The sequence below is a fragment of the Cherax quadricarinatus genome, chromosome 89 (genome assembly GCF_038502225.1).
Source record: "Cherax quadricarinatus isolate ZL_2023a chromosome 89, ASM3850222v1, whole genome shotgun sequence".
Taxonomy (NCBI): Eukaryota; Metazoa; Arthropoda; class Malacostraca; order Decapoda; family Parastacidae; genus Cherax; species Cherax quadricarinatus.
The window spans coordinates 3,812,563-3,839,364 of record NC_091380.1 but is presented as its reverse complement, the minus strand read 5'-3'; the positions used below and the strand labels follow the sequence as shown (position 1 = coordinate 3,839,364).

At 37.8% G+C, this 26,802-nt stretch overlaps 1 protein-coding gene across 3 annotated transcripts; it reads right to left on the bottom strand.

Annotated features, from left to right (window-relative positions):
• Positions 1 to 312: 312 nt before the first annotated feature.
• LOC128697183 (ubiquitin-conjugating enzyme E2 Q2) lies at positions 313 to 24,875 on the bottom strand. Of its 3 annotated transcripts, none has more exons than XM_070104080.1 (9): positions 24,597 to 24,875; positions 18,317 to 18,421; positions 16,504 to 16,638; positions 15,174 to 15,438; positions 14,464 to 14,615; positions 13,241 to 13,348; positions 12,142 to 12,252; positions 11,837 to 11,903; positions 313 to 939 (listed from the first exon to the last, which is right to left on the bottom strand). In XM_070104080.1, the coding sequence occupies exons 1-9, from the start codon at positions 24,756 to 24,758 to the stop codon at positions 908 to 910; spliced, it is 1,137 nt and encodes a 378-aa protein (XP_069960181.1). In that variant the 5' UTR covers positions 24,759 to 24,875; the 3' UTR covers positions 313 to 907. The 3 variants fall into 3 exon arrangements, with proteins under 3 accessions (XP_069960181.1, XP_069960179.1, XP_069960180.1); XM_070104078.1 differs by having other exon boundaries at positions 772 to 939; positions 18,293 to 18,421; XM_070104079.1 differs by having other exon boundaries at positions 772 to 939; positions 13,241 to 13,345; positions 18,293 to 18,421.
• Between the last annotated feature and the right edge of the window lie 1,927 nt (positions 24,876 to 26,802).

Sequence of the window (26,802 nt, the reverse complement as noted above, 5' to 3'; positions counted from 1 at the left end):
ATCTCTATCAAATGACAGATATATGATAAAATGATGATGCAAAGAATATCCATGAATGACATATGAAACAAATTACAAGGAAACAATTAAAATTACATGAACTGTAAACACACTTACATTTGCAATTAACAGTAGTATTAGCAACAAACTTACCAAAAGTACAACAAACTCAAGCTTGCTCTAGTTTTCATAACTTGAAACAAACTCATCCAGCCAGAACCTTTTTTCAAGAATTTATGGAATATGCTTTAAATTTTAAAGATATAACATACCACTAAAGAATTAAACAAGCCCATCCCTCCCCCCCCCCCAAAAAAAAATAAGGTGGCCATATTCTATTTATCACAGACCAACCACAAATTTTTCCCCTTACAAAAACAATGACTGCTAGACTTGCTTGGCCAACTGGTAACTACCAACGCTAGTCCATAGGTGGTACCATGCTTCATAGCTGCCATAATGAGCTATGTGCAAACCATTGGAATAAGACAAGTGGCTTAAAATGAACCTGCATGCCCCTAAGGCTCAGCTGCTGGACCTAGAAAAAGGAATCCCTCAGAAAATCAATCAACAGCCATATTTTCCTAGGAACACATGAGTAAGCAAGTCTCAGTTTGCAGACCAAGAAAAAACTGACAAAATTTCTGAAGCCCAACCTCTTAAATAAGCCTTAAATCTGAGCCCAGACAAAATTCATACCAAGTCACTCTTGCATGATGAGAAAACAATACTTCACTTTCAAGGTGTTGATGCAAAGATGAATTACCATGAGGAGATGAAGTCGAGAAGAGGTGCAGGTGGTGGAAGAGACTGCAATTGCAGCCAATGGGAAAAGGGGATAGGGGAACTATGGGGTGGGAAGGAAGGGGTAACGGGTAGAGGGACACCAACTGCCGCATCTCCTCTCTTACCCATCCTCTTTAGGTGGCGTAAACCATCCTGGAAAAAAAAAAAAAAGTTCAGATCTCTCTCGCAAAATTCCTACTTCATGATAAAGCTCAGCAGATCAATATTATTTTCTCTACTGTACTTATATCAATTGTTAATTCTACAACTGTGCCTATAAATAGTGCATGTGATGCCACTTTTTGACACTGATGGTGAACTTGTGCAAAAATGTAGACAATTTGGCGCTTTCTGGGAATACCTTAAAATTAATAATACTCCATACTTCACACTAGGTGTGTGATTGTCTACAGGTGGAAGAGACTTGAAATCTTTATGTTTATAGAGGTGTATAATCAATGCTTCAGTGATAAATCAGTCATCAGTACAAGGATAAATGGTGACTGATCTGTCACAGAAATGTTGATAATGCACTTCACTGAATGTCCTAAAAAAATTTCATCTTTCCTCACCAGTTATGAATTTATATTTTTTCAAGCTCAATCATCTCTTTGCACCTTATACTTGCTATAATTGTCATAACAGATGTGCTCATTTAGAAGTGTCATGACAGATTCTTACAATCCCAAAAGCAGTGGAATTACTAAAACAGATAATGCTACACATGACAATCCACTTTTCAAAAAAATTCTCATAATAATGCCTAATAATTATTCTTGGAATGTCATGGCAGATATAATGGTCTGGCTTATTAAATATAAGCCATAAAAGAATGGAAGTACACATATTTAGCATCACTTCACAAAGCAAACTGGTACCATTTTATGGAGTATTCCTGCCAAAGTATTGTAACATTTATTATTCAGTTCTACATACACAGCCTGCAACTGCAATATCTTTGGAATCAATTACTTTAAACTGTTTTAAAGTAATGTAATGGAATCAACTTGGCACAGTACAGTAGATCCCTAGCTTACAACATTAAGACTTACCATTATCCACCCGTACGATCAGAGCACTTTGGAACTAATCAATGACTTAAGAATACTGATCTGCAGATACAATTATTGCAAATTTTAAAATTTTTTTTTTTTTTATCACACCAGTATCTCCCACCAAGATAGGTTAGTTTAAGTTTTGAAATGCATTCACTATCATTCATTCAAGAGCTCTCTCTACAAAGGTGTCCAGACATCAAAGTTCAGATGGCCCTCCAAACTGCAATATTCCTACCCCTTCTTCAGAGCACAAGCACTGTAATTAACACTTTCAGGATTAAAGTGCACTACCTACACCCCTCCCATCTCTGAATCCTGTCATAAATGTTACCTTACACACTCAAAATGATTTATTTTTTTTTATCATCACAATGGCCGATTCCCACCAAGGCAGGGTGGCCCGAAAAAGAAAAACTTTCACCATCATTCACTCCATCACTGTCTTGCCAGAAGGGTGCTTTACACTACAGTTTTTAAACTGCAACATTAACACCCCTCCTTCAGAGTGCAGGCACTGTACTTCCCATCTCCAGGACTCAAGTCCGGCCTGCCGGTTTCCCTGAATCCCTTCATAAATGTTACTTTGCTCACACTCCAACAGCACGTCAAGTATTAAAAACCATTTGTCTCCATTCACTCCTATCAAACACGCTCACGCATGCCTGCTGGAAGTCCAAGCCCCTCGCACACAAAACCTCCTTTACCCCCTCCCTCCAACCCCTCCTAGGCCGACCCCTACCCCGCCTTCCTTCCACTACAGACTGATACACTCTTGAAGTCATTCTGTTTCGCTCCATTCTCTCTACATGTCCGAACCACCTCAACAACCCTTCCTCAGCCCTCTGGACAACAGTTTTGGTAATCCCGCACCTCCTCCTAACTTCCAAACTACGAATTCTCTGCATTATATTCACACCACACATTGCCCTCAGACATGACATCTCCACTGCCTCCAGCCTTCTCCTCGCTGCAACATTCATCACCCACGCTTCACACCCATATAAGAGCGTTGGTAAAACTATACTCTCATACATTTCCCTCTTTGCCTCCAAGGACAAAGTTCTTTGTCTCCACAGACTCCTAAGTGCACCACTCACTCTTTTTCCCTCATCAATTCTATGATTCACCTCATCTTTCATAGACCCATCCGCTGACACGTCCACTCCCAAATATCTGAATACGTTCACCTCCTCCATATTCTCTCCCTCCAATCTGATATTCAATCTTTCATCACCTAATCTTTTTGTTATCCTCATAACCTTACTCTTTCCTGTATTCACCTTTAATTTTCTTCTTTTGCACACCCTACCAAATTCATCCACCAATCTCTGCAACTTCTCTTCAGAATCTCCCAAGAGCACAGTGTCATCAGCAAAGAGCAGCTGTGACAACTCCCACTTTGTGTGTGATTCTTTATCTTTTAACTCCACGCCTCTTGCCAAGACCCTCGCATTTACTTCTCTTACAACCCCATCTATAAATATATTAAACAACCACGGTGACATCACACATCCTTGTCTAAGGCCTACTTTTACTGGGAAAAAATTTCCCTCTTTCCTACATACTCTAACTTGAGCCTCACTATCCTCGTAAAAACTCTTCACTGCTTTCAGTAACCTACCTCCTACACCATACACTTGCAACATCTGCCACATTGCCCCCCTATCCACCCTGTCATACGCCTTTTCCAAATCCATAAATGCCACAAAGACCTCTTTAGCCTTATATAAAATATATATATATAATTTTTTTTTTTTTCAACAAGTCGGCCGTCTCCCACCGAGGCAGGGTGACCCAAAAAAGAAAGAAAATCCCCAAAAAGAAAATACTTTCATCATCATTCAACACTTTCACCACACTCGCACATTATCACTGTTTTTGCAGAGGTGCTCAGAATACAACAGTCTAGAAGCATACACATATAAAGATACACAACATATCCCTCCAAACTGCCAATATCCCAAACCCCTCCTTTAAAGTGCAGGCATTGTACTTCCCATTTCCAGGACTCAAGTCCGACTATATGAAAATAACCGGTTTCCCTGAATCCCTTCACTAAATATTACCCTGCTCACACTCCAACAGATCGTCAGGTCCCAAGTACCATTCGTCTCCATTCACTCCTATCTAACACGCTCACGCACGCTTGCTGGAAGTCCAAGCCCCTTACCCACAAAACCTCCTTTACCCCCTCTCTCCAACCCTTTCGAGGACGACCCCTACCCCGCCTTCCTTCCCCTATAGATTTATATGCTTTCCATGTCATTCTACTTTGATCCATTCTCTCTAAATGACCAAACCACCTCAACAACCCCTCTTCTGCCCTCTGACTAATACTTTTATTAACTCCACACCTTCTCCTAATTTCCACACTCCGAATTTTCTGCATAATATTTACACCACACATTGCCCTTAAACAGGACATCTCCACTGCCTCCAACCGTCTCCTCGCTGCTGCATTTACCACCCAAGCTTCACACCCATATAAGAGTGTTGGTACTACTATACTTTCATACATTCCCTTCTTTGCCTCCATAGATAACGTTTTTTGACTCCACATATACCTCAACGCATCACTCACCTTTTTTCCCTCATCAATTCTATGATTAACCTCATCCTTCATAAATCCATCCGCCGACACGTCAACTCCCAAGTATCTGAAAACATTCACTTCTTCCATACTCCTCCTCCCCAATTTGATATCCAATTTTTCTTTATCTAAATCATTTGACACCCTCATCACCTTACTCTTTTCTATGTTCACTTTCAACTTTCTACCTTTACACACATTCCCAAACTCATCCACTAACCTTTGCAATTTTTCTTTAGAATCTCCCATAAGCACAGTATCATCAGCAAAAAGTAACTGTGTCAATTCCCATTTTGAATTTGATTCCCCATAATTTAATCCCACCCCTCTCCCAAACACCCTAGCATTTACTTCCTTAACAACCCCATCTATAAATATATTAAACAACCATGGTGACATTACACATCCCTGTCTAAGACCTACTTTTACCGGGAAGTATTCTCCCTCTCTTCTACACACCCTAACCTGAGCCTCACTATCCTCATAAAAACTCTTTACAGCATTTAATAACTTACCACCTATTCCATATACTTGCAACATCTGCCACATTGCTCCTCTATCCACTCTATCATATGCCTTTTCTAAATCCATAAATGCAATAAAAACTTCCCTATCTTTATCTAAATACTGTTCACATATATGCTTCAATGTAAACACCTGATCTACACATCCCCTACCCACTCTAAAACCTCCTTGCTCATCCGCAATCCTACATTCTGTCTTACCTCTAATTCTTTCAATTATAACCCTACCGTACACTTTTCCTGGTATACTCAGTAAGCTTATTCCTCTATAATTTTTACAGTCTCTTTTGTCCCCTTTCCCTTTATATAAAGGGACTATACATGCTCTCTGCCAATCCCTAGGTACCTTCCCCTCTTTCATACATTTATTAAACAAAAGTACCAACCACTCCAACACTATATCCCCCCCTGCTTTTAACATTTCTGTCATGATCCCATCAGTTCCAGCTGCTTTACCCCCTTTCATTTTACGTAATGCCTCACGTACCTCCCCCACACTTACATTCTGCTCTTCTTCACTCCTAAAAGATGGTATACCTCCCTGACCAGTGCATGAAATTACTGCCTCTGTTTCTTCCTTAACATTTAAAAGTTCCTCAAAATGTTCTCGCCATCTACCCAATACCTCCATCTCCCCATCTACTAACTCCCCTACTCTGTTTTTAACTGACAAATCCATATTTTCCCTAGGCTTTCTTAACTTGTTTAACTCACTCCAAAATTTTTTCTTATTTTCATTAAAATTCCTTGACAGTGCCTCTCCCACTCTATCATCTGCTCTCCTTTTGCACTCTCTCACCACTCTCTTTACCTTTCTTTTACTCTCCATATACTCTGCTCTTCTTATAACACTTCTGCTTTGTAAAAACCTCTCATAAGCTACCTTTTTCTCTTTTATCACACCCTTTACTTCATCATTCCACCAATCACTCCTCTTTCCTCCTGCCCCCACCCTCCTATAACCACAAACTTCTGCCCCACATTCTAATACTGCATTTTTAAAACTATTCCAACCCTCTTCAACCCCCCCCACTACTCATCTTTGCACTAGCCCACCTTTCTGCCAATAGTCGCTTATATCTCACCCGAACTTCCTCCTCCCTTAGTTTATACACTTTCACCTCCCTCTTACTTGTTGTTGCCACCTTCCTCTTTTCCCATCTACCTCTTACTCTAACTGTAGCTACAACTAAATAATGATCCGATATATCAGTTGCCCCTCTATAAACATGTACATCCTGGAGCCTACCCATCAACCTTTTATCCACCAATACATAATCTAATAAACTACTTTCATTACGTGCTACATCATACCTTGTATATTTATTTATCCTCTTTTTCATAAAATATGTATTACTTATTACCAAATTTCTTTCTACACATAGCTCAATTAAAGGCTCCCCATTTACATTTACCCCTGGCACCCCAAATTTACCTACTACTCCTTCCATAACATTTTTACCCACTTTAGCATTGAAATCCCCAACCACCATTACTCTCACACTTGATTCAAAACTCCCCACGCATTCACTCAACATTTCCCAAAATCTCTCTCTCTCCTCTACACTTCTTTCTTCTCCAGGTGCATACACGCTTATTATAACCCACTTTTCACATCCAATCTTTATTTTACTCCACATAATCCTTGAATTAATACATTTATAGTCCCTCTTTTCCTGCCATAGCTTATCCTTCAACATTATTGCTACTCCTTCTTTAGCTCTAACTCTATTTGAAACCCCTGACCTAATCCCATTTATTCCTCTCCACTGAAACTCTCCCACCCCCTTCAGCTTTGTTTCACTTAAAGCCAGGACATCCAGCTTCTTCTCATTCATAACATCCACAATCATCTCTTTCTTATCATCTGCACAACATCCACGCACATTCAGACTTCCCACTTTGACAATTTTCTTCTTCTCATTCTTTTTAGTAATCTTTACAGGAAAAGGGGTTACTAGCCCATTGTTCCCGGCATTTTAGTTGACTTTTACAACACGCATGGCTTACGGAGGAAAGATTCTTATTCCACTTCCCCATGGATATAAAAGGAAAATTAATAAGACCAAGAACTATTAAGATAAAATCAAAGAAAACTCAGATGAGTGTGTATAAATAAATGTGTACATGTATGTGTAGTGTGACCTAAGTGTAAGTAGAAGTAGCAAGACATGCCTGTAATCTTGCATATTTATGAGACAGACAAAAGACATCAGCAATCCTACCATCATGTAAAACAATCACAGGCTTCGTTTTACACTCACTTGGCAGGACGGTAGTACCTCCCTGGGTGGTTGCTGTCTACCAACCTACTAACTATATATATATATATATATAATATATAATATATAATATATATATATATATATATATATATATATATATATATATATATATATATATATATAGTCCCTTTATATAAAGGGAAAGGGGACAAAAGAGACTGTAAAAATTATAGAGGAATAAGCTTACTGAGTATACCAGGAAAAGTGTACGGTAGGGTTATAATTGAAAGAATTAGAGGTAAGACAGAATGTAGGATTGCGGATGAGCAAGGAGGTTTTAGAGTGGGTAGGGGATGTGTAGATCAGGTGTTTACAGTGAAGCATATATGTGAACAGTATTTAGATAAAGATAGGGAAGTTTTTATTGCATTTATGGATTTAGAAAAGGCATATGATAGAGTGGATAGAGGAGCAATGTGGCAGATGTTGCAAGTATATGGAATAGGTGGTAAGTTATTAAATGCTGTAAAGAGTTTTTATGAGGATAGTGAGGCTCAGGTTAGGGTGTGTAGAAGAGAGGGAGACTACTTCCCGGTAAAAGTAGGTCTTAGACAGGGATGTGTAATGTCACCATGGTTGTTTAATATATTTATAGATGGGGTTGTAAAGGAAGTAAATGCTAGGGTGTTTGGGAGAGGGGTGGGATTAAATTATGGGGAATCAAATTCAAAATGGGAATTGACACAGTTACTTTTTGCTGATGATACTGTGCTTATGGGAGATTCTAAAGAAAAATTGCAAAGGTTAGTGGATGAGTTTGGGAATGTGTGTAAAGGTAGAAAGTTGAAAGTGAACATAGAAAAGAGTAAGGTGATGAGGGTGTCAAATGATTTAGATAAAGAAAAATTGGATATCAAATTGGGGAGGAGGAGTATGGAAGAAGTGAATGTTTTCAGATACTTGGGAGTTGACGTGTCGGCGAATGGATTTATGAAGGATGAGGTTAATCATAGAATTGATGAGGGAAAAAAGGTGAGTGGTGCGTTGAGGTATATGTGGAGTCAAAAAACGTTATCTATGGAGGCAAAGAAGGGTATGTATGAAAGTATAGTAGTACCAACACTCTTATATGGGTGTGAAGCTTGGGTGGTAAATGCAGCAGCGAGGAGACGGTTGGAGGCAGTGGAGATGTCCTGTTTAAGGGCAATGTGTGGTGTAAATATTATGCAGAAAATTCGGAGTGTGGAAATTAGGAGAAGGTGTGGAGTTAATAAAAGTATTAGTCAGAGGGCAGAGGAGGGGTTGTTGAGGTGGTTTGGTCATTTAGAGAGAATGGATCAAAGTAGAATGACATGGAAAGCATATAAATCTATAGGGGAAGGAAGGCGGGGTAGGGGTCGTCCTCGAAAGGGTTGGAGAGAGGGGGTAAAGGAGGTTTTGTGGGTAAGGGGCTTGGACTTCCAGCAAGCGTGCGTGAGCGTGTTAGATAGGAGTGAATGGAGACGAATGGTACTTGGGACCTGACGATCTGTTGGAGTGTGAGCAGGGTAATATTTAGTGAAGGGATTCAGGGAAACTGGTTATTTTCATATAGTCGGACTTGAGTCCTGGAAATGGGAAGTACAATGCCTGCACTTTAAAGGAGGGGTTTGGGATATTGGCAGTTTGGAGGGGTATGTTGTGTATCTTTATATGTGTATGCTTCTAGACTGTTGTATTCTGAGCACCTCTGCAAAAACAGTGATAATGTGCGAGTGTGGTGAAAGTGTTGAATGATGATGAAAGTATTTTCTTTTTGGGGATTTTCTTTCTTTTTTGGGTCACCCTGCCTCGGTGGGAGACAGCCGACTTGTTGAAAAAAAAAAAAAAAAAAAAAAAAAAAAAAAAAATAAATATATATATATATATATATATATATATATATATATATATATATATATATATATATATATATATATATATATATATATATATATATATATATATATATATATATATATATATATAAATATATATATATATATAATATATATATATATATATATATATATATATATATATATATATATATATATTTTTCAACAAGTCGGTCGTCTCCCACCGAGGCAGGGTGACCCAAAAAAGAAAGAAAATCCCCAAAAAGAAAATACTTTCATGATCATTCAACACTTTCACCACACTCACACATTATCACTGCTTTTGCAGAGGTGCTCAGAATACAACAGTTTAGAAGCATATACGTATAAAGATACACATCATATCCCTCCAAACTGCCAATATCCCAAACCCCTCCTTTAAAGTGCAGGCATTGTACTTCCCATTTCCAGGACTCAAGTCCGACTATATGAAAATAACCGGTTTCCCTGAATCCCTTCACTAAATATTACCCTGCTCACACTCCAACAGATCGTCAGGTCCCAAGTATCATTTGTCTCCATTCACTCCTATCTAACACGCTCATGCACGCTTGCTGGAAGTCCAAGCCCCTCACCCACAAAACCTCCTTTACCCCCTCTTTCCAACCCTTTCGAGGACGACCACTACCCCTCTTTCCTTCCCCTATAGATTTATATGCTTTCCATGTCATTCTACTTTGATCCATTCTCTCTAAATGACCAAACCACCTCAACAACCCCTCTTCTGCCCTCTGACTAATGCTTTTATTAATTCCACACCTTCTCCTAATTTCCACACTCCGAATTTTCTGCATAATATTTACACCACACATTGCCCTTATGCATGTGCGTGTCTGTGAAGTGTGTCCAAAGTGTAAGTAGGAGTAGCAAGATATCCCTATTATCTAGCGTGTTTATGAGACAGAAAAAGAAACCAGCAATCCTACCATCATGCAAAACAGTTACAGGTTTCTGTTTCACAGTCATCTGGCAGGACGGTAGTACTTCACTGGGTGGTTGCTGTCTACCAACCTTCTACCTATTTTCAACAAAAAATGCTCTCTCAGCTATTCTTTTTAACTAAATATATCGATAGTATTAGACATGCGTGGAAAGTTTGTCTGTTTCACTGATTAATAAAGAATTGTGGAGGTATTACTTACATTGCTGTCAAGTATGTCAGTGGATGATGGGTGTGGATGGATAAGGATGGGGTGCTTGATAAGGAAGGTAGGTGGGAGGGTTGCCTAGGTGTGAGACTCCTGGCCCCAGATTGACAGCTGAGGGGGCAGGACTAGGGGTGGTTGGTATGATAGTGAAGATGATGGGCTGCCTCTGAACCTGGGAAGGAGGGGTAAGAAAGGGCCAGTCCTGGTTAGTGACTGAGGAGGATGACTAGGGAGGGAGGGAGGGAGGGAGGACAGTTCACTTTGGCAGTGGGTGGTTGCCTGAGCTCAGGGAGGAGGTTGCCCCATCAACTGGTATGTGACTGAGGGTAAGAGACTGAGCAATGGTTGGCTATACTGGGAGGTGGGTGAGTTTCCCCAAGAGCCTGGGAAGGGAAATTTCCCAGCTCTTGGCCAAGGGGTAAGAACCAGAGAATGGTTGGTTACCTTGGGAGGAGGGTGAGTTTCCATAGACCCTGGGCATGAAAAGGCCCTGGCGCCAGGAGGGTGGCCATTCAGAAGAACGGGGAAGGGAGACAGAGGAATGACAGGCGACTCCCTCTCTGCTATCCCTTCCCTAGCTTGGCTAACTGTACTCATCACAACCCACCCTATCCATGCAATATCCTCACAACCATATACCCAGATACCTAATACTTTCAAAAACCAGTAAGATGAATATCATATGGTTAGTGTGTTTTGTCAAATACAACAGGAAAGATATTGGGAGTAGGAGGGAGGGAATACAAGAGGAAGGAAGGGAAGAGAAACCCAGTCCTATATATTTTTTTCCATTTCATCGTTAAAAATATTCCAAATTTGATAAGGAATATTATAGCTTAGGAGCCCAGCTATGATTATAACAGCTGGGCTCCTAAGTGACTGAATAAATATAATGTTTACCTGGGCAATAAATGCAGTTCATACACATAGAAATTTCTACCTTAATTAAGTTCCTCTTCAGCTGACTAAAGCTTTTATACATACAACCTGTCAGTCAATCCAACTAACTGGCCAATTTTTTAAAAAAAAATTTCCACCTCTCTACTCACCAGTGGAGTACAGCAAACATAAGAGCTGAATGATAATCCACTAAATCGTCAATACCCTGTTTCCCACTTTTGCGAGATGGAGAGGAATTAACCAAGAGAGGAAAATAATAAGAGGGAAAAAAACGAGGGTTAAAGATATTCACCAACAGCCATCCATTCACAAAAGCTTCCAAAGTGTAATATCACAGGTAACCAGTGACAACACACTAGTGTCCATCCCAGGGAACTAGTACTGCCACATTTTGCCAACTCACCTACTCTAGTACTTTGACTGCTTCATACACTCCATATAAACAGGTATAATACCAATATGTTCCAGAATTATTTACTCTTGCAAAACTTATTACAAATCTATTTACTTCCAGACATTGCTCCAATATACATCAACCCTCAAAAATCCTACAGCACATTCCATATTTTAAAAATCATTAATTTACATTACTAAGTTTTTGCACAAATTAGCTGCCTTTTACCTTAGTACATTAAGCACATTATGAATCTTAAACTAAAATAGGGAAATCTAAAAAATGTGAGACTTACCATTCTTTTCATGAATCTGTACAAGTGATTTGAATGACTGCTGTGCCCGAGCCAAACTATACTGCCCCTGTAACGGAGACATGATTTTGAAAAGATAAATATATTAGTGGTAAGTTATCTTAGTTTAAAATATTAGGTACATATGAAGTTGTAAGATAATGAAAATTTAAAACATTAGTAACACAAAGTTAAGAGATTATGAAAACAAGCTAATATAAAATGCAGACTTTTACAAAATATTTATACAAATCGTTAACTTAAAGTTCAAATTCATTGAAAAAATAATTGGGTATTGTTCCACTTACGCTAACTTTGCCTGCTTTGTTTGCCCCAAACTGGATTCTTGCTTTACCCTTAACCAACGTTGCCGCAATCTGCATGATCACAGCTTCAATTGTGTACGCAGAACTCCAGCCCTACGAGAAAATCATTCATCCATCTTTATTTATTCAATCGTGTTTATGAGAGTTAAACTTACTAGATATGTCATCTTTATGAATTCAATGGCATTTTTTTTTTTCAACAAGTCGGCCATCTCCCACCGAGGCAGGGTGACCCAAAAAAAGAAAGAAAATCCCCGAAAAGAAAATACTTTTATCATCATTCAACACTTTCACCACACTCACACATTATCACTGTTTTTGCAGAGGTGCTCAGAATACAACAGTTTAGAAGCATATACGTATAAAGATACACAACATATCCCTCCAAACTGCCAATGGCATTATATTATTATAATCAAAACTAAGCCCTAAACCCACCAGGGTCATACAGCACTGTACTGGCATTATTTAACTGGTTAATTTGCTAGCAGACAACCACCTAGCCTAACCAAATTGAAAAATATGGTGAAAAATGATATGAAAGAAATCAACTTAGAATTTTAAAGAATGGGTTACTACTTTACATGTACAATATTGGATAAGTAAAAGCTACTGTATCACTAATCTGTTATGTAGTCTATAGCAAAAATTGCAGTATGCCAAATATGCAGTTTTGGTTAGGGATCAGTTTTCACTGCCACAGACACTGGTATGACGTTCATTTTGGAGCACAGAATGGGAATTTCAAAACATTTCTTTTGCCTGCCATTTAAATGGAAGTTAGCAAGTTCAAATTAAATGTGTGATTATCTATGTATTTTAATTTTTCAATTAAATGTGATTTTAATTATGTCAGAAAATGTCTTCAGTTTCTCTGAAACATCAATATATACAATAAAAACTGAATTTAATAAACTTATGATTTTTTTAAATTTTAATAAAAAATATAGAAAAAATGTGCTACAATGTGATTTTATTGAATATTTGGCATTTCAATTCAGTTTGAAGCATTTTCTGACATAGCTCAATGTTTAGCTACACACCTAAAAGGTTAAACTTGAAACTAATATCACAATTGCACCTGCTTTGTGAGAAGCTCCATACAGATGGCACCACCAACAAGCACGTAACCCCCGCTGATAACCGGGTGGACAACACGAACAAATGGTGGCTCAAAAGGGTACATCTCCTGAAACACAACAATTACTACCCTACTGTTTCATACAAGTGTATCAATGCAATACTAGTAAGCTAACTACCATCATCTAATCCATATTATCAAGGTGGAATATTACCAAAGAAATTAGTATTTGATTACGCGAATAATTTAACTATATCAACTAGTTATATTTATTCTACCTACTGTAAGCAATATGTAAATACTAAATACACATGTAAAATATTATAAATAAAACAATTCTTTCGCTGAAGATGAAATACTGAAATGTCAAATTTTCAACCTAAAAAAGCATAAGTTTGGACATGGTTGCAGGACCTCTTGATGCTCGCACTATACAGAATGTCAAGTTCGTCACATCAAAACCTAAGTCTGCACTAACTTCAATTATTTCCAAGACCCAGTCTACACTACCTCAAACAATTTTAAAGCCCAACAAATGCTAACCAATGCTAAATGGAGATTGTAACCACTTAACATTACATTTAACAACACAACTTACTGGCAATAAATAATATTTTTTTAAAACTCAACAGCCATTTCTTACAAAAGCAATGTAACAGATAACACACACACACACACACTTTCATAACAATCTGATATAATACTACTGTCATACAAACATTTAAATGTCAAGAACTACAAGCTGAACACCACCTAGGTAAAGTGTAAGTGAATGAGTTACTACCACTTACTGAACTGAAGACAAATCCAGTATAGTACTACTGAATTGGTGAGAGCATATTTTCCTCTGTGTCACACACCGGAGAATGTGTTACCTGTCTAACCTAACCATTTCTGCCGGTGTAAATATATTCGTACACAGACCTAAGACAGACCAAAATGTATACTAAAAGACTTATCTCCAATTTGTAGCACAGTCATGGCTGGATGATACCACTAATGTTGCAAAAGTTCACAATTAACTCATGTGTTGGAGAGGAAGCTTAAGACAGAGTCATACAAGACCATCGTCTAAAAGATGGTGACAATCTTCCAGAACAGACACGAGATGTTTAAAGCTTTCTCTATACCGTGATTACGTGTGAATTCTTGCAGTCATGATATTTTGACATTCCTTTTGTAGTTAGAATTTATTACGGAGAGCAGTAATGTCCCTGACATACCTTGAAATGGAAGTTGAAGAGAATATGATCAGTCCCTTCCTTTTCCTTGAGCAGCACCATATCATTGTGAAGCGGGGAGTCAGAGTCCACTATCTGTAGCTTCACGTTCCATTCATACAGACTGTCATTTACTAACTCCACACTGTACACTCCTGTACCAATCCACGTGATATGAAGTCATGGGGTGGAACACAAAATCAACATCAAAGAACCTAATTTGAAACACTTAATATTTTAATCAGGTACAGTACTGTATTATAGAGCAGAGAATATGCAGCAAAGGAGAGAGGGGAAGGGAAATGAGTGAGGGGAAAGGGGAGAAAAGAGGAAAGGGAGAAAAGATGAAAGGGGAAAAAGAGGAAAGGGGGAAAAGATGAAAGGGGAAAAAGAAGAAAGGGGAGAGAGGAAAAAAGAGGAAAGGAGAGGGAAAAGTGGAAAGGAGGGGAAAAGAGGAAAGGGGGAAAAAGAAGAAAAGGGAAAAGAGGGAGGTTTAGAGAAAGAGAAAGGGGAGGGTGAAGAGGGCAGTGAAGTAGATAAGAAACAAGACAGCCTGTTCAATAAATTTAGTATAAACAGTGAGACAGGAGATGTATGGCACTGTATTCACCAAATGGAACAACAAAATAGGATCATTTATCTGCCTGTTTTCCCTAATGTCTCAATCCGAGGACAATAAATGATCAAAAAACAATTGTCTTTCCCTTCCTCACCTTTCTTGAAGCTATCTGAGCGATAAATGTCCCTGAGCTCCTTCATGAGTCTATCAGTAGCCTGTACACTACCAGAGATGGACCCTCGGAGATAATCTTGCCGTTGGTTTGCCTTCAGTCGGTCCAACGTGGCTAGATTACCAGGGTCAATGCCCTCATCTTTCTGAGCCGCATGCGACGAAGAGTTGTCCTCCATTTCCAAGTGGATGTCTTCCTCCATGTCTTCCTCCTCCTCCTCCATTTCAGAGTCTTCATATTCCTCATGCTGCATAAAAGGAAACTGTACATTAGCTAATTTACTGAATGTTTAATTTAACTCACAGAATACCTCATCTTGTTCAATACCCTTCTTGCATGAAAAGAGAAGAGAGAATGACTTAAAAGGGTACACATACAGGGGCCACAAATAATGAATAACAAGGAATTAGCAAATATAGTATTTGCTTGGTACCCTGATGTTTTAAATGTTTAAATAAATATAAGCAATCAACATAAACATTATCATTACACTAAATGTTACAAAGTCCTCAGAGTTAAAACAGTAATGTATTTACAGTACTGTTTTAACTTCACTTTTATCACCCTCTTATGCTACAAACTGTTAATATTTTGCAAGTACAGTGGAACCTCAAATATTGAACTTTCTTCGTTCCAGACAGCTGTTCGAGTGCCGTTACCGAACCAATTTATTCCCATCAGAAATAAAGTAAATTAGATTAGTTCATTTCAGACCCTCAAAAATACACTTATAAAAGCACTTACAAAAATACACTTACATAATTGGTCGAGTTGGGAGTAGTTTGATATTTGAGGTTCCACTGTAATAACTTCATGCTACAGGAAAGTAAGTTCTGTACAGAACCAAGATTCCATCAAGCACTACTCTCAATGAGAAATTATACACACTTCATGTCAAATAAAATTGCTACTATCAAATCAATAATCCATATCCATCAAAATAAAGCAAGTAGAGTAAGTCTAGCAAGCCAGCAAAAACAACTGGCAATTTGATTAACGATAATTTCAACACTTGAATATACAGTGGACCCCGGTTTACGATACTATTTCATTCCAGAAGTATGTTCAGGTGCCAGTACTGACCGAATTTCTTCCCATAAGGAATACTGTGAATTAGATTAGTCCATTTCAGACCCCCAAACATACACATACAAACACACTTACATAAATACACTTACATAATTGGTCGCATTGGGAGGTGATCGTAAACCGGGGGTCCACTGTATTCAAAATGAAACATGGCCATCAGAAAATAACCCCCCCTTCAAAACTTGCAAAATCAACAAGCTGCAATATGGTCAAAAATACTTGCATGATCAATGACATCACTGCCATTGATGACCTGGGGAACAGACACTAGATCAAGTCTGTCTTCCAAATCGGGGGGTTCCTCCATTCCATACGCTGCACATAACTCCCGCAGTAGCAGCTTCACCTGCTGCAACACCTGCAGTGTAAATGAACACTTAATTCATTGACATTAACTTAGCAAGCAAAGTTATAAACAAAGTTGTATGCATGATCAATAAAATTTCTTTTAATTTTTCTGATAACTTCATGTTTTTATCAGCATTTTATGCCTGCAATCTAAAAAAAAACATATTACTAAAAACTGTGAATAATGAAGCATATTTTATGTATATTTTCAACCGGCAAAATCTAATTTTTACTTACGTACAATTCTTAAAATCAAATAGTTATGCTAGCCAAAAGTTAATATACTCTCACCAACCACTAAGACTATCAGTAATATATACTATAACATGCACCATTTTGTGAGATATGGAGAACAACTCCACTATCTGGTCTGTCACCAGTAGTATCTATTCGTGCTAATCCCTGATACCCTTGTCCTGGTTTGGGAATCTCAGCTCTACGAGTAAGCACAGAATATGAGTTCTCATAGGAAAATCTGACCATTGGGGAGGATAAACGATTTATAAGTGGGGGTAGTGAAGAGTCGGGAGGACTTGGTAGCTAGACTTTGCTGGGGACAGAAGCTCTGTCTCTGTGTTGGAGAGGTGGAACTTTTCTGTGGGCTCTGGAGGTGTAGATTTTTAGTGGAAGCTGGACTATTCCATAAGAAATATGCCGGTCTGCCTAGTGCCTATTCACCTCATCATTTCTCAATAAACTTCCTCTTAGTATTAATATTAATCTCCCTGAGTTGTATCCCTGAATAAATGTTTTTAAGATAATTGTCACTAAACCTTAAACAATTTTAAAATTTATTTATATGCATTTTTAAGCTAAAAATTGAGATATGTCAGAAAATGCTTCAAACCCCTCTGCATCATCAAAATATGCAATAAAATAATGTTTTAGCACATTTCTCTAAATTTTTAATTATTTTCTAGACCTTTCAGTAAATATTGTAGTTGCGTGTATTTACTTTAACCCACAACTCTTATTATGTTCCTCAACTGTTTAATGTTTCTATACCTTACTTTGAAAGGAAAGTTTTAAGTACTCTTTGGCAAATGTGAGGGTGAAAAGGTAATACCTCCTTTACCTTAATTATCTTCACATTTTAGCATTCAACTTCCTTACTAATTGAAGGACTAGCAAAAAAACAAAATTTCCCACAAGTCCCCTAAAGAGTTAAGTAATGAAGTTTGCAAATATTGTACTGTATAGTTTTCAAGTACTGAAAGCCTCCTACAAATCTGATGGCAAATCTCACTTAATATTTTTACAAGCTAGCCTCAAACTCTTGAAATGTCATGTGTACTACTCATATTGCAAGCAAGAACGAAATTTTATGAACCAAACTATTTAGTCTATAGTCACAACGAGCGGTATCAAACTAAATTTCTTCGTGTCTCCGTTTTCTTACGGCATCTACATCGGCTCATGGAAAACAGAATTACGTACAATAATGCTATTTTGTAAAATGCAAGATTTCTGATAAAAGGTCAACTTCATACATATTCCTTACCATAGCCTCACCATTTTGTTTTATTATTAAATTAAGAATGAAGTTAAAATTTACCTAGTAGTATTTGATTAGCATTGGTTTTAATAGGGCTCTTCTCACCCTCCCCTAAGCTTAGTCTGAAGTCATGCTTTCTAGGTACTGTACTACTGTACAAAACACTTGCCAGCATAGTGGTGGCAATGCTCACATGATTATCTCTGCCACTGGTGTTACTGAGTCGTTCAATCGCATTGGTAACATTTGTGTCTTCAGTCTCGGCAAACCAGACTGGAGGGGAGTGTGGATACGTTTCCTGAAATTATATTAAAACAGTTAGTACCTATACCTCTGATATACCTTTGAAGTTTCAAGAGCTTCACTACTCTTGGATCCCAGCCATAGGCCAGGCTCATCTGGTGCTTGCCTGGTCAACCAGGCTGTTACTGCTGGAGGCCCACTGCCCCACATATCCATCACAGCCTGGTTAATCTGGCACCTGGTGAACATATTTGTCCAGCTTCCTCTTGAAGGCTTCTACATTTTTTTCAGCCATGTTTCTGATATTTTCTTGTAAAGTGTTGAACAGTCTGGGACCCCGAATGTTGATACAGCGTTCCCTTATTGTCCCCACCACACCCCTGCTCCTCACTGGGTTTATTTTGCATTTCCTCCCATATTTCCCACTCCAGTATGTTGTTACGACAGTGTGCAGATTTGGGATCAGGCCCTCGAGTACTTTCTAGGTACAGTGGAACCTTAGTTTTCGTTTGCCCTGGTTTTCATCGAATTTGGCTTTCGACAACTTTTTTCATCAAAATATTGTCCCAGTTTTCGTTTGTCACCTTGGTTTCCGTCTGCCATGCTGAATGTGTCTGCACGCCCACGCCCACACACAGCATCCCACGCACGCATTCCGAGTCAATCTGGCTTTGTTTATTGTCGAGTGAACATTACCGTATGGGTTCATACGAAACATTTCGTAATAATTGATTCTTTTTTGTGCTTGTTTGAGTGACTGCTAAATAAGCCACCATGGGGGTAGAGAGTGGTAGTGATTGTGGTAGAGGGTGGTAGTGATGGTGGTGTAGAGGGTGGTAGTGATGGCAAACAATTGAAGATGTTCAGTTGTTGGTGTTGGTGTGATCAACAAAAACCAGATAGCAGGAGATAGTGTAGTGGAGGTGATAATTTGCAAAATGGCAACACAGTTGCATGCGGATCTCACAAAGAATATGCCAACAAGAGTCTTCAATAAGGGTAAAATTGATTTAAATGTTTATTTATCCAATAAAATTAGTGCTTTATATTTATTTCTCACTGTTTTCTGTATGTAAAACTATAGTTATTCTCTATAAAATGTATTTTTTGTTAATATTTTTGGGTGTCTGGAACGGATTAATTGTATTTACATTATTTCTTATGGGAAATATTGCTTTAATTTTCGTTGAGTTTGATTTTCGTCAAGACTTTGGAACGAATTAAAAACAAAAACCAAGGTTCCACTGTATATCATGTACCTTACTTTCATCTGCTCCAACGAGTATGTGTTCCTAGTAATTTACGTGTTTTACTGGCTCAATGTGAGTAGTAAACGATCTCTGTATTTGTTCCAGCTCTGATAGTTCTCCTGCTTTGAATGGGGCCATCAGCACTAACCAATATTCTAAATGAGGGAGCATTAACGAATTGAAAAGTGTCACCAGTAGCATTATTTCCCTTGTTTTGAAAGTTCTCAATATCCACCCCGTCACCCTCCTGGCTGTCATGATCTTTGTCTTATGTTCTTTAAAAAGGTTAACTGACATAATTATTCCAAAGTCTTTTACATGTTCCTTTCATTCCATTTGGTGACTGTTTTGTATATGTACAGTGTTCCTTTTGAGTTCTTCATTCTTTCCATACCTAAGCAGCTGGAACTTATCACCACTGAACGTCATGTTCTCCACTGCCCACTGGAAAACCCTGCTTATGTCTTCCTACAATTTTTCAGTGTCCTCTAGATAAACATTGTACATCAACTTGAACACAATAAGACAATTTTCCTTTTTTGTATATACATTTACTGTACACTACTCTTACACTATGAATGTTTATGTACAACATATGTACGATAGTTCTACTGTCTTCAAGCTATGTCCTAGAATTTGTATTGATAAAGCCACTGGATGGCAAAACGTCTACAATAAAGATACCCAGATGTTGCACATGTGTCTTACTCTCACAACATACGTACAACAATTAAATATAAAATTTACAGTATATACTGTGAACCCCTTATAAAACATCACTACATAGTGTAATTGTAAAGGTGATTCAATAAAAGTTCATCCAAAATTGCACAGCATGTGAAAAACCTTCGAAAGCTGTATGCTCTTTAAGCGAGGAAGCATCGAGTCACATGCAAAATAAGGGTACAAACATATGCACTGTGAAAATTTCTCTCTCATTTAAGTTGAGAGCTAAGAGTGGAAAGTTTCAAGAAGCACAGAAAGAGTAAATAAGTACCATACCCTGACTGGAACAATGGATAAGTAACCTGCATAAGAGAATGAAACTTTTGACAACATTTTGGTCTGACTTGGTCCAAGTTGGACAGAAACATTGTCATTAATTCCATTCTCCAAATGGAGATGGATGGAGCAGGTTATTTGTCAAGAAGCACAGCTCCTTCCTTTCCCCACTGCCACCCACACCACTTACTGATGTGCCTTACTCAGTTGAGGTTAATAAATAATTTTAGTTTTCATCATCCCGTCTTGTCTCTTGGATATTAACCATGACAACTATAGCATGAAGAATACTAGTGATGCTGAAGTGCTTAGAAGAATACGCATGTATCCCTGACGGTACTGTGCTTAGAAGAGTAAGCATGTATCTGACGGTATTGAAGAAACTGTTAAATTTTAGATATGCTTCAAGGTGATGTATGCATGTGTGCACATGCATGCTTGTATGAAATACCGACTGCACAGACTTCTGGTCTGAAAGAATCCACCATTCATACAATTAAAAACAGAGAAGAAAACAGCTTGTGCAATATGTAGCGCAAATTGTGACCTGGCGATAAGAATGCCAAAAAGGTCAATGCAGCTAAATAAGACAAAAAAGTTAATGAATGTGTGGATAAAGAAAAAGAAAAGCACCCTGTCTTGTGGTCAGATAACACAACCCTATCCTACACTACTGTGAAGGAAAGCCTTCACAATAGTGTATGTTTAGTGCTGGATGATTTGAAAACTATAAAAAACCTGCTTCATACTACAAGGGGCATAACAGATTGAGCACTCCAATGCATCCACCTCAACCCAGTAAGGCCACATCAACCCTCTCCATACACTTCCAGAAATACAGTTGGGTATGATGGGCTGCCTGCAGAATCATGCATGTTGCAGTGCTGAATGCCTTACACAACTTCAGCACCTTTAGTGAAGATGATAATAACAAAGATTTATTTCAATTTTTAACCCAGAGGGTTAGCTACCCAGGGTAGCTCAAGAAAGTCAGTGCATCATTGAGGACTGTGTCTTATTAGGGTCCTTCAATCTTCTCCCCTAGGATGCAACCCACATTGGTCCACTAATACCCAGGTGCTAGGTGAACAAAAGGTGTAAGGAAACATGCCCAGCATTTCCACCTGTGTCAGGGATCGAACCATGGACACTCAGTGTGTGAGATGAGACCGTTGCCAACCAAGCAAATTAATAAATGAATGCATTATACACCAATTCACACCCAACAAGATCTCGAAAATAATAGCCCCACAAAAATCCAAGAGCTACAGGCCCACAGCAGTATATACCCTCCATGTAACTCAACAAGATCAATATTGATTATATTTTTTCTATTAAACTGCCCCATATTTATTGACCCTATACTTTAATGAAGTTTTTTATGATTTACTAAAATATACAGTCTTCAGAACTTCTATGCCAGTGCTCCAACCACTGTCCCATACTAGTCTAATAACATTCATCTACCAAACATACAGTATTTTTATACACGATAATTCAAGTTGGGCAAATTTATATTTAGAAAAGACATGGGGAAATACTCATGGGAAAGAGTAATAGAATTCTTCTTCTGTAAGCAGATTTGTTGACGTTCTCTGATCATTTAACTTCCTCATAAAGACAACATTCATGGGGTTGTAGTTTAAGACTGGAAAAAAACCTTGGCATTATCAGTAATTATTTTTTCATTGCTATTAGTATATTCATGGACCCCAACAGAAGTAAGTTACCATTTTGGGTTATCCTGGGTAATTTACACATGTTACTATGTATGATATTTGTACTTATGTGTACCTGTACATAAATGAACACATGGAAAGCACGTGTCAAGTGTTAGTTATTCAGTGATGGCATATTTCATGCCTGGCTGCTAAATAAACCTTGACTTTGATTATAACTAGATATGATTTAATGTGGATTCCTGGTTGTTCACAGAAATTTAATAAAACACAATCCTATGCTAGGCGTTTTAAAAATTTCATTAAATTCCAGCTCTGAAAACTAGCATTACTGGTTATAAAAGACCCCAAAGAAAACAAGTCACTGACTTTACTGGGTTATCCTAGGTAATTCACATACATTGCTAAAATTACTTGTGTGTACCTATACCTAATTATACTTATAAATTGCAGACATTGACAGACGGATGACTTCCTGGACACATGATCCTGGGGAGAGATTGTGGTAGGAAGCTCGAGGTGTATTACACATTACTAATATTAGAGGTAGTAGGTTAGTAGACAGCAACCACCCAGGGAGGTACTACAGTCCTGCCAAGTGAATGTAAAACAAAAGCCTGTAATTGTTTTACATGATGGTAGGATTGCTGATGTCTTTTGTCTGTCTCATAAATATGCAAGATTACAGGCATGTCTTGCTACTTTTACTTACACTTAGGTCACACTACACATACATGTACACGTTTATTTATACACACTCATCTGAGTTTTCTTTGATTTTATCTTAATAGTTCTTGGTCTTATTACTTTTCCTTTTATATCCATGGGGAAGTGGAATAAGAATCTTTCCTCCGTAAGCCATGTGTGTTGTAAAAGTCAACTAAAATGCCGGGAACAATGGGCTAGTAACCCCTTTTCCTGTAAAGATTACTAAAAAGAATAAGAAGAAGAAAATTGTCAAAGTGGGAAGTCTGAATGTGCGTGGATGTTGTGCAGATGATAAGAAAGAGATGATTGTGGATGTTATGAATGAGAAGAAGCTGGATGTCCTGGCTTTAAGTGAAACAAAGCTGAATGGGGTGGGAGAGTTTCAATGGAGAGGAATAAATGGGATTAGGTCAGGGGTTTCAAATAGAGTTAGAGCTAAAGAAGGAGTAGCAATAATGTTGAAGGATAAGCTATGGCAGGAAAAGAGGGACTATAAATGTATTAATTCAAGGATTATGTGGAGTAAAATAAAGATTGGATGTGAAAAGTGGGTTATAATAAGCGTATATGCACCTGGAGAAGAGAGAAGTGTAGAGGAGAGAGAGAGATTTTGGGAAATGTTGAGTGAATGCGTGGGGAGTTTTGAATCAAGTGTGAGATTTTATCCAAAGAAAAGGAGGGTAGTCATAACTGGTTGGATCAAGAGGCCTTCCTTAGTGTTCCTATTATTGTAAGCTGATCCTCTCCTTAATGTTACTGTAAATAGCTAATTACTTTATTCCAATTGTATTTCCTTGTACTATAACGGATTTTCAGTCGAGTTACTGAGCCGTTTTATTTTTTAAGGTAATAACCGTGATTAAATTGAACTAAGTTACAGTTAGGCATTAAATATATTACAAGGACCCCAATGTAAATGTCACTGACTTTCTTTGGGGTTCGTGGGTAATTTATACATATGTTATTATACACGATGATTAAGTGTACCTGTACCTAAATAAACCTACTTACACCTTCCTTGAGGGATATCAAAAAAAGTGTTATAAGGCCTAGCAGCCTATAATTAAGTTTATTTAGGTACAGGTACATAATTATAATTATCATATATAGTGTAAATTACCCAGGATAACCCAAAACATAGTGACTTATTTGCAGTGGTGTCCTTGAGCTGGGATTAAGTTTATTAAGGTACAGATACTTATAAGAACAATCTACATAATAACATGTGTAAATTACCTAAGATAAAAAAAATAGGTCAAGTCACAGTGCCATATTACCACTGGAACAGCAAATGCTTAGGCCTATATCCGCCAGCCTGGAGAGAGAGGGGGGGGTTAAAATACCTTATTTAGGCCCGTAATGAAAGAAAGGAGATATAAATAGAGTATAAGGAGTGTAATAGAAGGTGTGGATAAGTATAAAGTAATAATAAGTGGTTGTTAAGTTGGCCTTGGAAGTCTGTAAACAAAGCCAGTCTGTGTGGCGACCTTCACAACCTCAATCTTACATTGATTTTTACCTTCATTCCTCTTAAATCAGTATATCCTGGTGGTGATGGTCGCCCAGGTGGGTGATATATTATAGTACTCACTGTGATATTGGCGTGAATGTCATATTTCTTGCCAGTTTTGGAAATAAATCGACAGGTTAATTCGTCAACACTGGCCGCCACTACTTGGAACAACTCGTCTGTTTTTGGAAAAGCATTCTCCAGTACCCGTATTTCCTGCTTGAGTGTGTTCAGACACGCCATGATAACCTCAACCTGATCTTTCCCCTGGCATGGAAACTCTCTCCAACAACTGCTACGTGAAAAAAAATATTAGAGGAGAGATGACAGCTCGTTGTCTCTCTCTCAACCAACGAGAAAATGGCGACTGCAAGAACAACTTGCCCACATTTGCTGCTTTTTCATTAATTTTCGTTCAACTTTAACTCTACATCTTATAAATATACCATATATTTCCTCTCTCTATTAACCTATATCCTATTTATCTCTTTCTTGTAATAAACTATAATATTTTCTTTAAGTAGGGGTGAATACTTTTTATTTATGTTCATTATTAAGAGAGATATTGAGGAATAAACTAACATTATGGTTTGAAATGTAACAATTTTGTTTACAAATTTGTGGATTATTGCTTTCTAAATGGTAAGTTTTTCTGCTAAATTTGCCAACAGATGGCACTAGTAGACCTCTATATAAGGCGGTTTATTTGAAAATATTTAAATTATAGGCTTAGGTTAGTGAGTAAATAAGTTTATTTAGGCATAAGTACACATAAGTACAATTATCGTACATAATGTAAATTACCTAAGATAACCCAAAAAGTCTGATTTTTGGGTTATTCAGGATAACCTACACATGTGTTATTAAGTATGATAATTGTGCTTATGTGTACCTGTACCTAAATAAACTTGTGTACCTGTGTTACGACTTTGTACCTAACAAACTTATGTGTACCTGTACCTAATAAACTTGTGTACCTGTATCTAATAAACTTATGTGTTCATGTACCTAATAAACTTGTGTACCTGTACCTAATAAATTTATGTGTATCTGTACCTAATAAACTTGTGTACCTGTACCTAATAAACTTACGTGTTCATGTACCTAATAAACTTGTGTACCTGTACCTAATAAACTTATGTGTTCATGTACCTAATAAACTTATGTGTTCATGTACCTAATAAACTTGTGTACCTGTACCTAATAAACTTATGTGTTCATGTACCTAATAAACTTACGTGTTCATGTACCTAATAAACTTGTGTACCTGTACCTAATAAACTTATATGTACCTGTACCTAATAAACTTATGTTCCTGTACCTAATAAACTTGTGTACCTGTACCTAATAAACTTGTGTACCTGTACCTAATAAACTTATGTGTACCTGTACCTAATAAACTTGTGTACCTGTACCTAATGAACTTGTGTACCTGTACCTAATAAACTTGTGTACCTGTACCTAATAAACTTGTGTACCTGTACCTAATAAACTTGTGTACCTGTACCTAATAAACTTATGTGTACCTGTACCTAATAAACTTGTGTACCTGTACCTAATAAACTTGTGTTCATGTACCTAATAAACTTGTGTACCTGTACCTAATAAACTTGTGTGTACCTGTACCTAATAAACTTATGTGTACCTGTACCTAATAAACTTGTGTACCTGTACCTAATAAACTTGTGTACCTGTATCTAATGAACTTGTGTACCTGTACCTAATAAACTTGTGTACCTGTACCTAATAAACTTATGTGTTCATGTACCTAATAAACAACAGACATAGCCCCACTCCACAAAGGGGGCAGTAAAGCAACAGCAAAGAACTACAGACCAATAGCACTAACATCCCATATCATAAAAATCTTTGAAAGGGTCCTAAGAAGCAAGATCACCACCCATCTAGAAACCCATCAGTTACACAACCCAGGGCAACATGGGTTTAGAACAGGTCGCTCCTGTCTGTCTCAACTACTGGATCACTACGACAAGGTCCTAAATGCACTAGAAGACAAAAAGAATGCAGATGTAATATATACAGACTTTGCAAAAGCCTTCGACAAGTGTGACCATGGCGTAATAGCGCACAAAATGCGCGCTAAAGGAATAACAGGAAAAGTCGGTCGATGGATCTATAATTTCCTCACTAACAGAACACAGAGAGTAGTCGTCAACAGAGTAAAGTCCGAGGCAGCTACGGTGAAAAGCTCTGTCCCACAAGGCACAGTACTAGCTCCCATCTTGTTCCTCATCCTCATATCCGACATAGACAAGGATGTCAGCCA

Excerpts from the sequence above, each read along its gene's own strand:
- LOC128697183 (XM_070104078.1), bottom strand. The coding sequence starts at position 24,758 with ATGGCGTGTCTGAACACACTCAAGCAGGAAATACGGGTACTGGAGAAT. Across the intron at positions 12,253-13,240 it reads TGGAGCTTCTCACAAAGCAG|GGCTGGAGTTCTGCGTACAC; the intron begins GTGCAATTGTGA and ends ATTTTCTCGTAG. Across the intron at positions 940-11,836 it reads ACAGATTCATGAAAAGAATG|GATGGTTTACGCCACCTAAA; the intron begins GTAAGTCTCACA and ends TTTTTTTTCCAG.